This window comes from Fusarium phalaenopsidis (assembly GCF_050370095.1).
Source record: "Fusarium phalaenopsidis strain FUZ10S chromosome Unknown contig_32304, whole genome shotgun sequence".
In the NCBI taxonomy this organism is placed as follows: Eukaryota; Fungi; Ascomycota; class Sordariomycetes; order Hypocreales; family Nectriaceae; genus Fusarium; species Fusarium phalaenopsidis.
This window is the reverse complement of record NW_028145404.1, coordinates 1,951,250-1,970,343: the sequence shown is the minus strand read 5'-3', so window position 1 is coordinate 1,970,343 and position 19,094 is coordinate 1,951,250. Positions and strand designations below refer to the sequence as shown.

Sequence of the window (19,094 nt, the reverse complement as noted above, 5' to 3'; positions counted from 1 at the left end):
ATCGCGTGAGTGCATATGTTTTCAATTGAATGCCCTTCTTCTAGAAGCGGTGGGCCGTCAGGCCACTGACGTTGCAGCGAGGCCAAGACTGCGACCAATATCACGACGACTTTATATTGACATACATAGCTAGGTACCAGGCTCGGAGTATCTGGCCCCGACTCATCGCTGCCTCAGCTGCTGCTCATGTTCTATCCAGAAGTTCTTGCACGCCTTGTGTCCCCAGTGATCCACCCACCACTCCCCGAAGCTGTCCTCCACCTCAAAGTCCACCTTGGCCACCCGTTCTTCTCTCTTGAGACCGCAGATGATGCACGCCTTGGGGGCTGTCGGTACCATCTTGGCCGTTTGCACCGACATGCTCTCACTAATCTCAGGGACCCTGAGTGCTGTTGAACCCTTGCCGGCCGCCTTGGCCGCCGCAACAGCAGACCGCAAACGGCCGACTTGCTGCCGCCACACGGCGACGACATCTGCGGCCTCGCGGTCTTCACGTGCTGACTGCGTCTTGTCCACTCCTGCAAGTTTCATGCCCTTGCTTCCTGCAGCCGAGATCGACATGCTTTTGGCCAAGATCTTGTCTCGGTGCCATCGCTGTTTGCGGCCCGCAATGACCCGGGCGGCTGTCATCGCTAGAAGGATATAACCCTGTAGAAACTCCCCAGCCTTTGGGTCTGATAGAATGCGCTGCTTAATCGACGCGGTTTGGCCCGATATGGGTTTGAATAGGGCATTGCCCGAGTTGAGGAGGTCGGGAAACACAGATAGGATAACTGATGGAGGCGGGACATTGATAGGCGGGGGAGCATCATCTGGAACATGACTCTGAGATGGCTGGACATTGTCGACAGCATCCCAGTCCCAGCTCTCGGCTGGTTTTGAAGAGTCGGTACCCGCCTTCTGACTGTCGGCAGCTGGAAAGTCATCCCAAGCTCCCCATCCTTCGTCATCCTCCTTGCCTTTGGCAGCTTTGGTGCCCACCGGACTGTCCATAGATGGCCATGCCGTGACTGGCGATGGCTCCTTGGGCTTTTTTGCTTGCTTGGGTTCCGTCGGAGTCGGCGTCTTGATGGCCAAGTCAGGGAAAGGGTTGCGATCTTGAAAGGACGGAGACTTTGGCGCCTGAGGGTAGTTCGAAGCTGTGGCACCGAAAGCAAGGCCCCCGAGAAGTTGGCTGGGAGGCTGCTTCTTGGTTGGCTGCTTCGGCGGTTCTGGCTCATCTAATGAAAGGAGGTCCATCGATGGAAGAGTTGCTGCTGGTTTCGTAGGGGCCGTTGTAGGAACTATCATTGGTGCCGGCGCGGATGGAGGAGGGGGGGCCACAGTCTCAAACTCCCCAAACTCATCGTCGTCGTCATCCTCATCACCCTCCGCCACCTGAAGTTCAAAGTCCTCCGCATCAAAAAGAACGCTGGGGTCACTTGAAGCTGAAGACTTCAGCATGGCTTTCATGCGTGGCTGTTGCGGCTCCTGATGGGCTGGCGTATGCTGCCACTGTTGTCGGAGCTGTGACTGAGGAGTGGGTTGTTGCGCCTGGGCTGGGCCAGAAGTTTTCTGAGGAAGTGTGCCAATATCGACAAGGCTGTTGGACATGAGATCCAGTGTGGATGCCCTCACAACCCGAGTTGGGGGTTGCTGGACAGAAGGCGCTCGCTGTGCCAGAGCTGGACCAGGGCTTGGATTGTGCCATGGTATTGAGGGTGAGCTGGCTGGACCCGTAGCTGGTGAGCCCCAAGCCGGAATAGACACAGGCGTAGGAGTTGGGGCCTGGAAAGGAGAAGGGTTCGCAGGTGAGGGCTGTGAAGGCTCAGCTACCTCGAAATCCCCCCATCCGTCATCATCGTCCTCAACCGCTGCGGCCGGCTTGGACGGAGCTGGAGTACTTCCCCACGAGATTGGCGCAGCAGGCTGGGCCTGAAGTGAAGGCCAAGGCTGTGTGCTTATGGGAGAAGCATGGCTGGTGGTACCGAAGAAGTCAAACGGATCCTTGGCTCCAGTTTGTTGTGATTGCTGAGGTGGTGGTGGTGGTCGCTGTTGTTGCTGCACCTGGGCCTGAAAAGGAGTGGCCTGTTGGGCAGGAGGAGGCGTAGGGTTGCTTGAGAGGCTGTTGAACTCAGCGAAGAGATCGGCAGACATGGTGGCTCATCCGATGAAGCATCCTTCCCGAGCTCGCGGTCACGAGGCTGGTATGGAAGCGGATGAGAGTAGACAGATAACGACGGGTGCTGGTGAGCACAAGGCTTGACGTAGGTGGTCAGAATGGATTGGATGCACGAGGCATCACAAGTCGTGGCTATTTGTTTAGCGCGATGCCCCCTGAACGCGGAGGCCTCGAGGTTCTGGTAGGACCCCCAGGCGGCCTGTCACGGGGGGTTAGCGCTAACAGAAGGCTGAGAGTGGGGCCAACTTCCATCCACCGCCAACCTGGATCCATGGAACTTGCCTAGGCTGGATCCCGTCTCTTCCTTCGCCTTTGACGGCCTCAAATTCATCTCGTTCATTTTGCATCTTCTCTTGCGACACGGTAAAGCCTCTCCCCTTTGCTTCGCAACGAAGCATCATGAGGCCTCTGGAAGAGTTGCTGTGGGTTGCGAGCACCGTCAAGAGCGGCTGAATTGACTGACAAACCCTGACGCAGGCCGAGATGGCGTGAGACTCAAGTTCACGGCGCTCATCTTGGCGACCTGCAACGAGCCGTTCGATATAATGGGCCTTCCAGTCCATGCATATCGGGATGTCGCTCTGTGTGCTGGAAGGTAAGTCAAGCCGCTCCATCATTGGCTGATGCTGAATAGAGTACTGACACCTGATAGACTTTTCTACTATCCACTGCAGCTGAAGGCTTGAGCTGGTCTCAAACCCTCGATGAGGGAAGACACCTCTATACTGAGCGGCGGGAGCATTTTCTCAAGTATATCAAGCACCCAGAGACCCTTGCTGAACTCAGTATAGACCCCCTAACAGATGATCCTGCTGTGAGTCTTGTGCTGCAACTTAGACTCTGACTAGACGGCTGACCGCAACTCAAGTCTCCCTGGAACACCGTTCGCCAGGATGAGATTATCCGCGCTGAGATCCTGCAGGATGTCCAAAGACTTCCAGACGAAGCATCCTACCATGAAGATGAAACCCAGGCCATGATCCTAGACATCCTTTTCATGTACTGCAAACTTAACCCTGAGCGAGGCGGTTATCGACAAGGCATGCACGAGCTTCTCGCCCCTATTCTGCACGTCATCCAGCAAGACACCTTGGACCCGGCAACCATACCATCGGACGCCTCTCTCGAGGATGCTCTCATCAAGACGTTAGACGCTTCCTTCGTCGAGCACGACGCTTTCATCCTCTTTTCCAGGTTAATGGAACATGCGCAATCATTCTACGAGGTTAAGGACTCTATTGCGACACCAGGAACCCCTTTGCGACCCTCCAAGTTCCCTGAACAAAGCTCTACTATCGTCGAAAGAAGCAGGTTCATTCACGAGGTTTGCCTTCAAAAGGTGGACCCGGAACTCGCGGCACATCTCACCAATATCGAGATATTGCCGCAAATCTTTCTTATGTATAGTCTAAAACTTTCTTCATATCCACGCTCTTGCTGACAAGAACAGTCGATGGATTCGGTTACTTTTCAGCAGAGAATTTCCGTTTGAGCAGTTTCTAGTCCTATGGGATACGATATTCTCTGTCGATGCATCGCTAGATTTGATAGACCTCATCTGTGTTGCCATGCTAATCCGCATTCGATGGGATTGTAAGTTGTCTTGTTGGTTTCCTTCTTTGGGTGCTAATATTTCGCTACAGTATTAGAAGCGGATTACTCCGTCTGCCTTCAGCTGCTCTTGAAATATCCCGCCCCCTCGCCATCTCACGGCCCTCATACGTTTGTTGATGATGCCCTGTATCTCCGCGAGCATCTCAGCGCATCTGGCGGGGCGTCTCTGATCATGAAGTATACTGGAAGGATGCCGGCTGTATCATCGCCCTCTCAGAACTCGCGAGCAGCTACCCCAAGCTTCCGTGCCTTCAACTCGCTCAGGCAACGAGGACTTGGATCGAGGTCACAAATACCTTCGCCGTCTCGGTTTATTCAGCAGCAAGGCGGCATGGAAGCGCTGTTCCAAGGAGCAGCCAAAGGAGCAAAGGGAGTGTTTGAAAGGGGTGAAAAACTTGGCATTAACCAGGCTGTTAGAGATGCTATGGGAGAAATCAGACGCAACATCAACGAGGCCAGATCAACTCCCAGGTCTCCACGACAGATAATGAGCGAGGAGGGAGCGGCCAAAAGTCTTGCTGCGCTGGAGAGACGCAACCAGCAGCTGGCTGCCATGCTTGATGAGACGGTCAACAACCTTAAGGCAGTGTCAGCTTCGAACCTGGAAGACAAGACCAAGAGCCTCGACCTCATTGAGGTTGCGGCCGCCAAGGTCCAGTTTGTCAAGATCTACCTGGAAGATTCTTCCATGGAAGTCCCAATACTGGAGTATCCGCCGTCTGAAGAGAGCCCCAGGGAAGTGGTGGTGGCAGAGACGACTATTGTCCAGCCAGAGCCAATCCCTCCGATGGAAGCGGAAGTGGACATCTCCGGTCTTCGGATTGTTGAACCGGTCCCAACCCCCCGGGAGGAAGAAGCACCAAACAACCCTGATCGTATGGATACATCTGGTGACGGCCCGAACTCATATTCTGCCACCAAGGCTGCTCAGGCAGAAGTACGGCCATCCCCTGTCCCGACTAGATCAACACTGGCACAGTCCTCCTTTTCGTGGATGCTGGAGCCAGACCAATCCGCTCCCTCGAAATCTTCAGCATCATCAGCAAAGTCACCACCACTTCAGCACAAGAAGAAGATGTCTAACAGCACGAGGCGTGAGAAGAATGCCTTCCTGTTCGGGGAGGTTACCGAGAGCCGCAACCCTCTTCGCTCGGATGAGATATTCGGGCTGGAACCTCTCACCAAGACGAAAGATGAATCGTAAATGATGCATATACGCACATAACGCAACCTAGACAACCCGGGATGTACTTGATTTCTTATGCCATCATGCTCAACTTTTAGACCTCATATCTACTATACAATTTATAGATCGACCAAGATTACAGTATGTTTTCAGACATATTCTCCGCGGCCCTCGAACAGACTCCTGCAGTGAATGCCCGTTGTCTTCTTACCTTTTGAGGGGTCTCTCCTTAATCCAGAATGCCGTCAAAAACGATACAGCAAGGTATATCGTGATCAACGCCATAGCTCCAAGTGTCGCCACCTGGTAGCTCGAACGGACTTGAGCGGCGAGGTGAGGCGGGAGTTCCTTGATATAATCCAAGCTCTGTCGCACATTCTCCTCTATCTCACGGGCCTCGTCGCCGTTGGGGAGTCGGGAGGCCAGCTGGGTTCGGAGTACCTGTTGGAGGACGGCAGATCCAGTGCTGATACCGATGCTGGAGCCGAGAGAGCGGAAGAGATATGAGCACGCAACGACTACAGCTGTGTCTTCGACAGTGGCATTGGCCAGGAGACCCACAAGTGTCGTTGTGATACCTGCGAGATTCATCAGTAAGGGGCCAGTCACATCGGTCAGCGATGAGATGCAATAGACATACCACAACCAGCCCCAAGAGAAGTGGCGACCAGGCCAACAACCTCTCCGGTGGTTGACCTGAACCAAACAGACAGCCCCAGAGGCAAGGCTGCAACGAACAATAGCGCATACGCAGACACAGTGATTGCGTAGAACTTTTCGGTTCGCTTGATAATCCATCCACCCAGGAGCGAAGCAATCACGCCAGCAATCATGCCCGGGACAAGCAATGCACCGCTTTGAGTAGCAGTTAGTCCCTGAACGGCCTGGAAGAACAGGGGCATGAAGAAAAGGATTGCCATCTGGCCCGCCACACCAAAAAAGTTGACGAGGTAGCACGCGAACAAACTGCGGTCAAAGATGATGTGACCGGGAGCAAATGGATTAGAGGCGACCTTCATCTCAACAAAGAGAAAGAGCCCGAAGAAGACTGGAGCGAGAGACAGCGCAACAATGGTGATGATGTGTGACCAGCCTAAGTTGGAGCCAGAGTCCAGGCCAGCAAGCAGGGCGACTACGGCGATGACGAGGGTGAAAGCACCTAGAAAGTCAATCTGGCGTACTTTGGTGAGCCAGTGGTCGTGCGATACCGGTGGGAGATCGAGGACGAAGTAGACGGCGATAAAGGCAACAAAGCACAGCGGAACTTGTCCAAGGAACGACCTGGGGCATATGAGTGCTCGTCCATGACAAGATACGGTAAGGGGGTAGGCTCACCATCGCCAACCAACTGAGTCAGCCAGCAGACCTCCCAGAGGCGCTCCTGTCGATGTCCCAGCAGCCCAGAGAATGTTGATGCAGCCCTGCCACATTCCGCGCTCCCTCAGTGGCACAAGGTCACTCAGAAGGATAGAAACCACAGCGTTCATGCCACCTCCACCAATGCCTGCAACGGCTCGAGCGGCGCACAACTGCACCATGGACTGTGCAAGACCGCAGCCGAGGCAGCCAAGGGCAAAGATAGTGTAAGCGAAGAGAAGGCAAGGCTTCCGGCCAAAGATGTCGCTGAGCTTGCCGTAGAGAGGCTGGAAGCTTGTGAGAGTGAGGAAGTAGCTTGCCAAGGATCAGCATAAGGTCCTAGGCGCTCTATAGGTTTTCAGTCTTGAAACTTGGTCAGACTCACGCTGTGGCAATCCAGCTGGTGTTGTTGAGAGCGTTCAGTTCGTTTCCAATCTTGGCATACGTTGCTACGGTCAGTAACTGGTCAATTGCAACCATATAGACCTAGTGACGCTGTTTAGAATGAGTGATAGCTATTGACATTATCGGTTTCTTACACCGATGCCCACTGCCGGAAGGATGAGGTGCATTTTTGCCTTGACGGGCTCCTGGACCTGATTGCCGTTCACTCGGCCATGTTCTGCGTCCCCATTGACAGCATCGCCGCTGTTGCGGTCTCCGAGGAGGGGTGAAGTCTCGGACGGAGCTGAAGCTCTACTGGATGTCAAAGTGCCCGTCATTTCTGCTCGTCTTGGTTCGGAATAGCAACCTGCAAGGGCGGAGGAAAACGGCGAGGTCTGGGAAGCTCCGGCCTCGCCTCGAGCCTCGAATTGAAGAATCTGGCAAAGCGATTCAGCTGAGTGAAAAAGAAACAAAGGCTCTACGATGCTGCGAAAGAGGCTGGAGATAAGAAATCAAGGGTAACGTTTGTCTCGGACCGGACCTGCAGCCGGAATCAAATCTGAGCAGCGATCGGAACCCGAATTGAGAGGGTGTGCTGCGGGCCGTTCCCCCGCTGGCCCATCAACGGTAGATTGTGTCATACTGGAGACTAGAAACGTGATGGAAGATTCTGAAGTTATTCAGACGAGGAATTGCCGTATCCGAGATTGGTAGCACGGATGATTCTGATGTTAAATTGCCATGTTGAAACTTTTCAACGCAATCTCTGAGGTAAAAGATGTCCTTTGGTGGATAATCCAGCCGAAAGCCCAAGTCTGCCACAGTTCGGAGAACTTGCGGATCCGATGAGAATGTGCTTGTGCTGGATGAGCTTTCGAATTCGTTCAATCGGATTCGAAAAGACGAAAATACTGCGCCGACGGGGAGGGGAGCCGGAATATTGTACATAGAATGCATATGAGTTGTTGTTCGGAGTGCTCGGTAATTATCCAGGGGAAACGTCGCAGCCGTCAATGTGAGGAGATGCATCCTCCAAAGCCAATTATACTTGTTGGTGTGGGTGCTAATTGGTATAAGCACGGCGAGACGAACCTTGCCTGTGGCACATAGAGTGAGCAATTCCCACGAGATCGGGCAGTTCCTATTCAAGTCGTGAAACGATTTGATTTAGTCCTGTGTAGCATGGATAATGCCTGGCCGAGAAGCCTTCCAGTCCGTGCTGTTGGTGTTGGGCCAAAGCATCCATGGTTGTGTTCATGCCACTCATTGTTGGACAGCATCTGCCGCGAGGGTTCCCTGCCCAGTTCTGACGCATCTCATCTCGCAGCATTGAGAAGATTAGAGACGTTGTAATCCGAGAGAATCCTTCGCAGTTATTCTTGGTTAAGACGGGAACGGACAGGTGCGAGCGCGATGTACGCCTATGTACAAGCCCAGGGGCATCAATGTCGCACGCGCACGAGAGCAGCCGTGGCAAACGAGCATGTCAACAACGATTTTCAGACCGAGAGGCCGCCACGCATAGAAGCCAATGCCCCGGAAGGTTCGTCATGATGATGATCCGTGCGCCATGAAACTTGGAACATTCGACTGGGGTTGACTTTGACGCGGGCAAGACATCGGTTTTGTCAAGATTGGCGGATCGAGGACGAATCCGGACAACCCCACGAGGCACCTTTCTGTCAATGCCAACCACGGCGTAAGCATGAAGCACCACCTCGTCATAAGCCGTTTCCCTGTCAAAGGCAATTTTCATCTTGTTTCGACCTCTTCCAACAATGCTGCCAGACATTGCAGGATCATGCGGAGTGGAGTGCCATCCGGCAGCATGTAATTAGCTGTGGAGATGCTTGGACAGTGATGAATGGGGGATCGATCGCCCTGAGCGCACACCACACAGTCGAGGGGAGTGACGCGGCTGGGCCGGGCTGGGCGATCAGTGACTGGGGGTTCCCGATGTACATGTGCTGTACCTCACCACGGGAAACCAATATTGGACCATGAATTCGTGGCGCGCTGGTGTTGAAATGTATGTCATCAAGGCTGAGCTCATACGCGTGCAAAGGGTCATAATATTGAACAGCCAAGAATGAAGTATTCGGTATTCTCATGAGGAAATCAAGGGAAGAGAATGATCAGTGAATGTCATCTGACCGCCTCGGGATTCCGTTCCGTGCGGTGTGATGGTGCTGTGCATGAGAAGAAATGAGACGAGATGAAGAGATGGGACGGACAAGGCGAGAAGAAGAAAAGCCAAAGTGGATCACGGGGGAGAGCTGGGCTTGGCCGTTCTTTCCAAATGTTGTCTTTATCACACAACGTGAATATGGGCGTATTCGGGAAGAACAAGGCGCTCAGATCATGGTTACCTCATACCATGATGAGGACAGATTCTTCCAAAACCGAGGTTGAAATAATACACCATACCAATCATTCTCTCCTCTGCAGCGCAATCAATGTCTTGACTCTCGTTTCTTTCTTTACACATGCTATCAAAGGCAAAGAAAAAAAAAGCCAATGCCAGGGGTGACGTGGTTTTCAGCTGGAGTGAACAACTGTCCCCGCTCGCTACTGCAGCTCCTGGGGGTGTTCCTGCTGCGGTCCCACGGAGCCCGCCCTGAATTGCCTCAACCCTGCTGAAATCTAGTGGCTGTTTCAGCCGATATGGCTTAGTCCTGGGGAGTCCCCTGATTGCGGATGGCCGCTGGGAGGGAAGAGCCACAGCGAACAATGCGCCAGAGTGTCCCTGCAAAGCCCCAAGGCCCACTACGGGCTTGACGAGTCGTCCGGTACAAGCCACTTCTCAAGCCTCCTCCGCCCATCCCGCGATCCAATGTGGATGGATGGAGATAGAGATGGGTCGTGGTGCAAGGTACAGTACATGTGCATCTCTAGTTGCCTGACAGCGAGCGAGGTTAGCAGGCTCCCAACGGCTCGGTCCAAAGAACTGGCCTTGGCTGGGCAGGGTTGAAGACGGCGCCGCGGCCGCGGCAGCCTCTGAGAGTGATGAAACCTTGGAACTCCCGTAAACAGGCAGGAAGCGTAATACCTGCCAACCAAAACAAGTTCTTGGACTTGTTATTCTCTCTCCTCCATCCAATTCTTCTTCTTGCATCTCTTCGTCTTTTCTCATCTTTTCTCCCTCCCTGCTTCTTGTCTCTACTTCTTCCTCTCGTGTTGCTATTTCAGTTCCTCTCCGTCTTGAACCTTGTCCCACCCACACACACCACCTTTTGCTCCAGTCTTGAGCTCGAGATCCTCTCGTGGTTTCACTTCCAACACGCCTCTTGGTCACTTCTTGTCTCCCTCCCCCCACTCGGATGCTGGTCCATCATCCCTCGAGGGGCGTTCCGTGAATCCCGCATAACCTAAGGTTCCCAATTTATCAAAAAGATTCCAGGGCCCGGCATTCTCGCACGCTTTTCCAGCCCGTTGCTTTACCTTTTGCTGCGCTCCGTGTTTCGCCTGTTCCATCTTGCTTCAAGTTGACGGCTCCCCCTACCCCTTCTCCTTGTTCCATCGACGGCCTAGTTCGTCATGGCCACCATGTTGAACGTCAGCTCTCTTCAGCCGCCTAAAACAGGCACCTCTCGCTGGTCTAAAGCTCTCCCTGATGTCCCAGGTCCTGACGACCCAGCTTTTTACGACGACTACGACTACGACGATCCTTCACCTCGCCTCCCTCCCACCAAAGAGTTTTCTATGCCTCCGCCTAGGTCGACCAGCATGGCCAATGCGAAACCTTTGCCTCGTTCACTGCCGCCTTTGCACCTGCTCGCAGCTGCCGATGCGCCCCCGGCCGGTCCGCCAAAGATGGCTATCCCACGCCGGCCTGTCGGCAAGCAGCCTCCTCTGCAACCACCTCCGCCACCTCAGAAGCAGCCCGGGCACCAGCAGAAGCAGCAACCTCCACCACCGTCCCCTTCGGAGTCACTGTCGAGCATTTTGTCTGCCTATTCCCGGAGCTCGGGCGAGTCGCTGGTCAGGTCATCCGACGGAGCTAATACCAACAGCGACCGTCAAAGTGAGGCAAACCCATCCCCGAGCCGCGAAGCTCCACTTGCCAGCACCAGCACAAAGACCAGCACGCTTATTAGTCCTGCCTCCGCCGAGCAACATCAACATCAAGACCAGCAACAATATGCTGCACCCAAGCCGCCTGTCAAAGATCGTCGTCCGCCGCCTCTGCCTTCCAAGGATACCAAATACCACCTTCCGGCCACCCCTGCTCCGAATCGCCCGCCTAAATCGGAGTCTAACATCTCACCCATCAAATCATCACCACCCCGAGCTCAGCAGCAGCCTCAACTCTGGCGGCGCCGGTCCAGCAAGGCCGAGCGGAGCCTCGAGCTCCCCGACCTAAAGCTTGTTACCAGCCACGGCTCAACCGCTGCGACAAAGCCCACTATTGCCGTCGCTGCGCCATCTCAGTCGGCCCAACAACAGCTTCCTGAAGGCGTCACCAAAGTCTCCACACTACCAAGCCAGCAGCTCGGGAGCACAAACAATTCAGCTCTCTCGGGTCAAGATACTCGACAGGCGCCGGCTTCCGAGCAGGTAGCCGAGTCTCCAGTCATGGGCAGCAACAGCTCCAAGCTCAATCGCCTCAAGGACAAGCTCCACCTTCATCGCAGAGGCAAATCGTCGAGTGACACCAGCAAGGCTTCAACCCCACGACCCGGTGCGCAACGGCCTCCTACGCCTGAATATCAAAAGGAAGACATCGAAACCCCTATTGTTGATTCATTTGTCTCGCCTCTGTCGCCTGCATCGTCCCCAGAGCCTGCCGCAGAAGTATCTCCCGAGCTTCCAAATGATATTCCTCAGCTTCCTCCCCAGCAGCGAGCCAGGGCGCCCTCATCCGCCAGCATTGAGTCCAAGCCCATTATTCGCAAGGCTCTTCCCCCGCCAAAGCTCCCGAGCCCAGTCGAGGCCAAACCGCAGCCCGAGCCAAGTACCAAAGTTGAATCACCGGTGATGGGATCGCTCCCACCGTTGGTCACTGACTTTGCCGGAAATCGAGGATCAGCCGGTAGCGACTCTGGGTCGAACCGTACACAGCCTCCTGCAGATGTACCCACTCGGTTTCCGCCACGGCACTCGTCTGTGAGGTCAAATGCTCCGCCCCGACAGCTTGCAGTGGATCAAGATCCAAGGCTGGTACAATCTGAATCACAGGGACTTCTCTACAAAGGCCGAGATGGAACCTTGTACCCCGAGATGAAGGTTCTACGAGAGCCCGACCCGCAAGCGGCTTACTTCCCCAAACAAGCCGATTTCCCCATAGCCGAGGGCACCGTCATCAAGGCACCGCCGTTGAAGGAATCCCACTTCAACTGTTACCATGGACACAGGACGATGAACCGTCGAACCAACAGACACTATCCCCTGACGTGTCAGGGTTGCGAGAAGTCGGATGTCGAAGATCGATGGACATGCACGTTTTGCCATTTACGAATCTGCGAATCTTGCCTCAAGAAACTGAACAGCAATGGAAGAGATCTACGACGATTGACAGACGAGGCGAAGCAAACGTCGTGATCGAACCAAACCAGACCACGGGCTAAAAATCTCGCTCAGATTTGACAATCCTTGAAGCTTTTCCTATCATCACCGCACTTATTCACTATTATCACTACTACCAATTTCCTTTGTTACGCATAGAAAACGTTCACAGGGTTGGGCTGGGCTGGCTCACGGATTGCATGTATGATATGGGACGGCTACAAAGGGGAAATAGTTGCATGGAAAACATAGACACCCTGGGAGGATGTTATTTGTTGACACTTTGACGATACCATGTTTTGCGACAACCGGCGCATTTGGCACGCCGGATGATAAGGGGAAGGGCTCACATGGGCTGCACGAGGAGGACATGTTTTAACTTGGGCTGACCAATGTCACTGCATGGATAGGATGTCCTCTTCGTGTTCTCTCATGTTATTATTCATTGGTCTGCTAGATCTAGACCGCTTGTGCGGTGCCCTAGAAGGGCGCCACTCCATTGTTGATCAATAACAAACCCGATTCTCTATCCATCACCCAGCCAAGTTGTATTGTTTGAAGAGACCTGCTGAGTTAGCCGAGACGTTGGCTTCGAACCAGTCACCAGTAGGTCACTACACCCATTTGCTAAGACCTATTATAGTAGCAGTTTAAGTGATACAGGTGAGCTATAGGTCCACGTGTCAGGCCACCTACCGGCATAACAATGTGTGGAACTGACCAGGCGCGAGCATCAAGGAATGACCAAAACAGACTGGCTTATGCAATATCTGACACTGCTATCACCTCATATTCAAGGCGAGGAAATGCCATTACTGACCTTGGCATTGAATATCAATGCATCCAAGTAAAAACATTCCAAAAGCTGTCCCTTAACATCACATCTTTCGAAACAACTTCCTCTCCCTTCGACTCGACGTAGGGCTGATCTCGAATTCCCCAATCCGCTGGTGTGGGGGCTGCGTTTCCGGCTCCACATCCAATCCATCTGCCCCCTGGCACCTGCCAGTCCGGCTGACTTACCGGTAGGCCGAGTAACCCTGGCCTGGCAGCCTCAAATCCTCCTCCGCCTGTCAACAACAACCCATCAAGGAAGAATTGACACATCCATCCGGAAGAGAGGGTCATCATGTCCTCGCTACAACGCTCGCGCTCCCTGCGCAAGCCTACTTCTACGGCTACGAGCACCACTGATGCGGAGCGACATGGCTCGCCGAGTCGCCTACCCATCAAGCCTCTTACTAGGAGCGCAACAACGGCTAGTAAGACCACCACCACCACGAGGACATTGAGGAGCGGGTCAACAGGCCTCACGAGGTCGACATCGGTGCGGCAGCCTGTAAAGACAGCGACACATGAGCCTCCAAAGAGGGAGTCGACGAGGTATCCTCCGTCCACAACAGCCACGAGACCTCGACCAGCGGTGAGGCCAACTTCAGCAGATGGCCAACCTACACAGACAAAGAGGGTTGTTTCGCATGGGCGTGCTAAGAGCATAACGACCGGGCTTAGAAACGCCCCCGTTCTAAGGCCACCCTCGTCAGGTTCGTCGTCCAGCGGCACGACAACGACTACCACCACAGCGACCCGCCCCCTTCGGTCGAGAACCGCAGGCAGCCATGACAAGCCCGCAAATGCTGCCATCGCCCACGCACCTCATCTCCGACCGGCTTTCACGACTCTCCAGCAACACTACTCGCCAGCCAAGTCCTCCGCGCCGAAACCTCTAACGTCGACCTTCCTCGCTCCACCGTCCCCGTCGAAACTCCCAGCCAACGTTGCCGCTTCTGCCGAGACGAGTCGACTACAGACCGAGCTTCTACAACTCCATCTCTTGCACAAGGATGCAACAGCTGTGGACACTGCCTGGCGCGCTAGCGCTGAGCGCAAATTAGGAGAACGATTCTCAAAGCTTGCCGTCGCAAGTAAGCAAGCTGACGATCGCGAGAGGGCCGAAGTTGAAAGAGAAAACGTCTTGGTTCTTCGCAATTGGGCCATTGGCGGCGGCTTGGAGGAGCGCATCCAGACGCTAGACGCAGTGGTCAATGGCGTCTGGACCCTCGGCGAGCCTGGAGGTCGCTATGCGAGGGTCGTCAGACGGTTCGAGCGGTGGGTCGACCGCATGTGCGAGATTGAAGAGGCGCGCCGCGAGGGCGGAGCCCTCTTGCAGGAGAGCGAGGTTCTATTTATCGGCGAACTGGAGACTGCGTGGAAGGAAGAATACACAGGGCTTGTCCGACGCCTAGAGACATTGGGGCGACAACTGGAGGAGTTGGGGCACTTTCCCGAGGAGACCGATAACGGTGATAAGACTGCAGAGCGGTCGAGCCTGCAGCGTATGGTGGAAGGTTCGCGTGCCATGGTCGAAGGAATGCTGGCAGAGCTGGCGGTCATGGAAGACATTGAGCGTGACGCGCTCGCCCGAGAGGACGACTGGATCGAGAGGATGAACCGGGAAGAAGATATCGATGATACCCCTAGGGCTGGAGCGATCTGGCGAGTCGTTTAAGACTGGTTCACGGCGGATTCTTATATGGATGGATAATGTTTTTCTTCTCCTTTTTTCTCTTTTTTTTTCATTACAAGCATAATGGCATGGATGGATCAAGCGCAGCATGGACATGAAAGCGACTCTCGCCGACGAGCATCACAGCAGGCGATTGAACTTTGGTTTTTCCCCAAACGGGATGGAATAGAATAGACTGCTTTTATCATGGGAAGACGAGAGCCTCTCTAACTAAGGCGATTGGTGAAGATGATGTCGGCAAGCAGCAGAAAGAGACGCGGAAAAGCAGATCTTCTCCTCCCTTTCCGTCGTGCTCACAAGTGGATCGAATATCGATTAAAAGGGACAAGGGGACAGCTAAAAGCTGTGACAAAAACGATCAACCTCCCATTCTAGCTTGCAAGTATCGTGTGAGTGTGTGTTTGTGTTTTCATGTGACTTGATGTGTTGTGTGTGGTAGTGTGTGTGGTGTCATCATATTTGGCGGCTTCCCTCCGCCTCGCAACGCCCTCTAAATGGTTTCCGCGCAAATGAAAAAAAGAGATGTCATAAGGGGTTGTAATGGCTAAACGGGTGGATGATGAAGTGAAGTGAAGAGCAAAAGGCACATCCTATCTATGTCGAAGGCGTAACAAAGTTTCATAAAACATTGAATTTCCGAAGAGATCGAGCCAGGCAAATGGGCTGTAGAAAGAACACTGCACACCAAGAGGTATGTATGCGCTTACACAGATATGAGCACAGTCTTGGCGCCAGACTGCTCACGAGGTGTGCAGTTTATTCTTGTAGCGGTTCGTCTAGCCACCAAAATGCGCAGTGAATCGTAGCCCGCTTGCCTGGGTAAGGTTGCCAGGGTAGGTCAGGTCGTGGAAGCTCGTCATCAGCTACCCCGCGCCAGTCTCAGATTTTCATGGATGCGAAGCAAGATCCCCTGTCCAGCAGCATTTGCGTGACAATTGAAATGCAACGCGCCGAGTGCGCAGAGCTACTATGTAGCTGGACTGTAACTGATATCATAGGAAGGCCCTCCGAGGGAAGCTGACGCCCTCGACGGCAGGCTCGTCGACGAACCAGCTGCAGCGCTCGCCGGTGGACTCGTTGACAAGGGTGCAGGGCAGGCCACCGTTGGTATCAAAAATCTGCTTCATGATATCCTTCTTGCCGCCGCCCGTGGCAACAAAGGCGACGCGAACAGCGTGGTTGACGACGGGGAGGGTGAGAGTAATGCGCTTCGGGGGAGGCTTGGGAGAGTCGTCGATGGGAGCAACCCAGGCGCTGGTCTCGCGAAGCAGAGGGTGGCCTGGGAAGAGAGAGCAGGTGTGGCCGTCGGGGCCGCAGCCAAGGAGGAGGAGATCGAAGATGGGCAGGCGAACCGAGTCGCGGCTGGCGAAGCTAGCGACGAGGGTCTGCTCGTACTCGTCGGCGAGCTCCTGAAGGTCGTTCAGGTGCTCAGTGTTGATTGTGTGGACAGTGGGCTTCTGACCCTCGGGGATCTTGTCCAGAAGCTCCTTCTTGAGAAGGGCATAGTTGGAATCGTCGTGGTCGAGGGGAACAGCGCGCTCGTCGGCGAAGAAGATCTCCCAGCGAGCGAAATCGACAACGTCGTTGGGGCCTGAGGAGGGGGCGAGGAGGGCCTGGGCGAGGGTCTTTGGGAGGGAACCGCCAGAAACGGCAACCTTGAAGGCGCCGTGACGGGCGATGCCAGCGGCCTGGCTCTGGATGACATATGAGCGAAGAGCCTGGGCTAGGACGTCGACGCTGGGAAAGGCGAAGAGGTTGGGCTGCGTTTTAGCCATGGTGAAGTTGGTGTGTGCGGGCTTTGGAGTAGTGGGGGGGGGTTTTTTTTCAACAAGTGACGACAATGATGAGGAGGGGAGAAAAAAAGAAGAAAAGAAGAAGAGAGGAGGAGGAGGGGAGGGGAGGATAGAGATGATGGCCAAGTAGGCAGCTTAGGTAGGCAGCTTAAGGTTCCTTGTGGCTCTGATTGATTTGACGTGAGCAGAGATAAGTCAGGTATTAGACAACCTTAGGCAGGGCAAAGCAAGCAAGGTAGGTAAGGCAGGTAGGTAAATTGTCAGGACTTAGGCCGGGCAGAACGTTGTGGATGGGATGAGACGTGATGGGATGGGACAATTTGATGGAGGGGGCGGGGTTGGGTTGGGATCCAGTTCCAGTTCCAGTCCAGTTCCCGTTGGAAGGTCCCGGTCCCGGCGATTTTTCTGGTACCAGGTACTTGCTCCGTCGTTCGGTAATTGTCGACCCGGGGCTGGGGAAAAGGCGGCCGAAGGAGGACCGGGAAGCAGGCCGACGAGAAGACGGCCTCACGATGGCTTCTTTGCAAGGGGGAAAAGCTGCGAGAGAGGATGGTTATCCAGGACAACGGGGGGATTGATATGATGAGGCACAACACAACACAACAATAACAGACAGCCCTGTAGCAGAATGATGAGCGCGGTGGCGTGCTACTGTAGCTTTTTTGACTTTTTGGGTTGCTCTAGTCTGGTCCCGTTGTTTGACTTGTCATTCATGGTTTATTCTCTGGATAATGCAAGGAGAGCCGCCCGCCCGCGTGCTACCGGAGCTTGAAGTAAACGCTATCATCAGCCATGAGCTTCCGAGTGCATGAGTATGCTCCCCTTGCCGAACTACGAGAGGCTGAGCTATTGGACAACGGGGCCAAGCTTCATGTCTGTTCAGGTCCAGCTTTGATAACGCCCCTTGGATCTGATGATCTGATAGGGAGCTGTTGATGCAGTGAGCAAGGGCAGATTTTAACCTTTCCATCGGCCTGGCTTGCCGTTTCATTGTTGACGTGCTCTAGATCCCCTGCCTACCTAACCCATCCATTCCTCCGCCGAACCGACATCATCATCATCACGGCGTGGTGACACAACACCAACCCAATCCCTCCACCACTCGGCTCCGTCTCTGCCCATGGCCACATGTCCCGGATACCTGACTTGATGTAGGGTGGCAGAGCATATCTCGAAGCAACCTAGAAGACCAGGAAGGTAGCCAATGGCTTCGTCCGGCATGATACCGTGCCCTCGGTCAGGACGGGAAAAAGACGACATAGGCAGAATATCCCCGACGCATTCTGCGCTTGCAACGTGATAACGAGGGGAACAGGGGAGCTCGGACAACCCCTGCAGGCCCCTTCCCAACACTTTGTGGTTGTGGCCTCACCTTTGTCTCCGTCTGCTTCCCTCTCGTCGGCCGCTGGGTGATCTTTGCAACCCCTGGTTGTGTGGGAGGAGGAGGGGAAAAAAAGAAAAATTCCAACAAGAGGCCACAAGCATGTGCTTGGCGGGGTTATGCTCCTGAGCCCTCATGACGTATGTGCCTGGCCTGTTTTTTTAGAGTGCTTCCAAGAGCTGGGACTGGGGCCTTGCTAGCTTGGGGTTCCATCGATTGCTTGGAGAGCGCCCGCTGAAGCTTGGTGGATGGATGGATCACGGGGAAATTACATTCAACTACAAGTATGCTAACAGCTTCACGTAGTATTGTCATCCATAGGTCGAGAAGCGAATACCCCAGACTCCAATTTCCGCTGCAGTTGAAAATGTCCTACATTCGGAGGCAACGGTACGAGTTATGCGAGCGAGTTGGATGGGCTCCATAACGGTGGTCCAGGTTTACCCTGCAAAACGACCGAGAATAACCTCCACCTCATGAGACAAGACAGTCTTTGGCTGACTAAGGACGTTGGCCCTAAACACCAGTAATACGGCAGATTAGTGATATTTATAAGGTATTACAAGACAATTAGAAGGGCTCTATGTCTACTTAACTACCTACCTACTTATGTTAGGTTGCTTAGCTGAGGTAAGTTGTCCTTGAGATCCATGGGAATCAAGTCGATGGAAGTTGCAAAAATCAGCCAAGCGTGCCTGCCCCTCCACGACAACGCCAATCCCTCCACACCTTCCCTGCAATACGTACCCCTCCATTTCATGCGTTCCACAATCTTCACCAGGGCCTTGAGGTCGTAGGTCTTTATAACCTCCCTTGACCAACCCTGCCATCCTCTCCTCCTGACAACATTGCTTGCTCCATGATGCTGCTAGACGAGACACTTGCAGCAGCCAGCCTCTGTACAACTGAACGCCAAGTCGTGACTCGAGGGTCTCAGAAAGAAAGCAGGTACAGCATCATGACGCACGACACGACGTACGGGCTAGACGCTCCCGCACCGCTTGGTGCTGGCTTTCTGTGGGGGGTTGATGTTCTCTTGGGATCTGTCTAAGAGACGGTGAGCAGCTGTAGGTGCTTGTCCCTGTGCCAGAGCCTGCGTCTTGTCATGTATGCTGGCTGCGGAATCGACAGATGGATGGCGAACCAACCACGCGGCCTGGGACAACGGTCTAGCAACGCAACGGGCA

At 54.2% G+C, this 19,094-nt stretch overlaps 6 protein-coding genes across 6 annotated transcripts; 3 read left to right on the top strand and 3 right to left on the bottom strand.

Moving 5' to 3' along the window:
- Positions 1-162: 162 nt before the first annotated feature.
- Positions 163-2,136, bottom strand: LRP88_09903 (uncharacterized protein; the record flags this gene model as incomplete). The annotated part of the gene is made up of 1 exon (XM_083246377.1): positions 163-2,136. One exon carries the CDS (start codon positions 2,134-2,136, stop codon positions 163-165), a length of 1,974 nt encoding a protein of 657 aa, XP_083097490.1.
- A 424-nt stretch (positions 2,137-2,560) lies between these two features.
- LRP88_09902 (rab-GTPase-TBC domain-containing protein) lies at positions 2,561-4,979 on the top strand (the record flags this gene model as incomplete). Its single annotated transcript, XM_083246376.1, has 6 exons — positions 2,561-2,583; positions 2,639-2,756; positions 2,814-2,975; positions 3,030-3,567; positions 3,713-3,754; positions 3,805-4,979. 6 exons carry the CDS (start codon positions 2,561-2,563, stop codon positions 4,977-4,979), a joined length of 2,058 nt encoding a protein of 685 aa, XP_083097489.1.
- A 76-nt stretch (positions 4,980-5,055) lies between these two features.
- LRP88_09901 (major facilitator superfamily-domain-containing protein) lies at positions 5,056-6,889 on the bottom strand (the record flags this gene model as incomplete). The annotated part of the gene is made up of 6 exons (XM_083246375.1): positions 5,056-5,068; positions 5,173-5,539; positions 5,602-6,242; positions 6,297-6,632; positions 6,703-6,803; positions 6,857-6,889. The coding sequence occupies 6 exons, from the start codon at positions 6,887-6,889 to the stop codon at positions 5,056-5,058; spliced, it is 1,491 nt and encodes a 496-aa protein (XP_083097488.1).
- A 3,349-nt stretch (positions 6,890-10,238) lies between these two features.
- LRP88_09900 (uncharacterized protein) lies at positions 10,239-12,242 on the top strand (the record flags this gene model as incomplete). Its single annotated transcript, XM_083246374.1, has 1 exon — positions 10,239-12,242. The coding sequence occupies one exon, from the start codon at positions 10,239-10,241 to the stop codon at positions 12,240-12,242; it is 2,004 nt and encodes a 667-aa protein (XP_083097487.1).
- A 1,093-nt stretch (positions 12,243-13,335) lies between these two features.
- LRP88_09899 (uncharacterized protein) lies at positions 13,336-14,715 on the top strand (the record flags this gene model as incomplete). The annotated part of the gene is made up of 1 exon (XM_083246373.1): positions 13,336-14,715. One exon carries the CDS (start codon positions 13,336-13,338, stop codon positions 14,713-14,715), a length of 1,380 nt encoding a protein of 459 aa, XP_083097486.1.
- A 1,010-nt stretch (positions 14,716-15,725) lies between these two features.
- Positions 15,726-16,508, bottom strand: LRP88_09898 (glucosamine-6-phosphate isomerases/6-phosphogluconolactonase-domain-containing protein; the record flags this gene model as incomplete). Its single annotated transcript, XM_083246372.1, has 1 exon — positions 15,726-16,508. The coding sequence occupies one exon, from the start codon at positions 16,506-16,508 to the stop codon at positions 15,726-15,728; it is 783 nt and encodes a 260-aa protein (XP_083097485.1).
- Between the last annotated feature and the right edge of the window lie 2,586 nt (positions 16,509-19,094).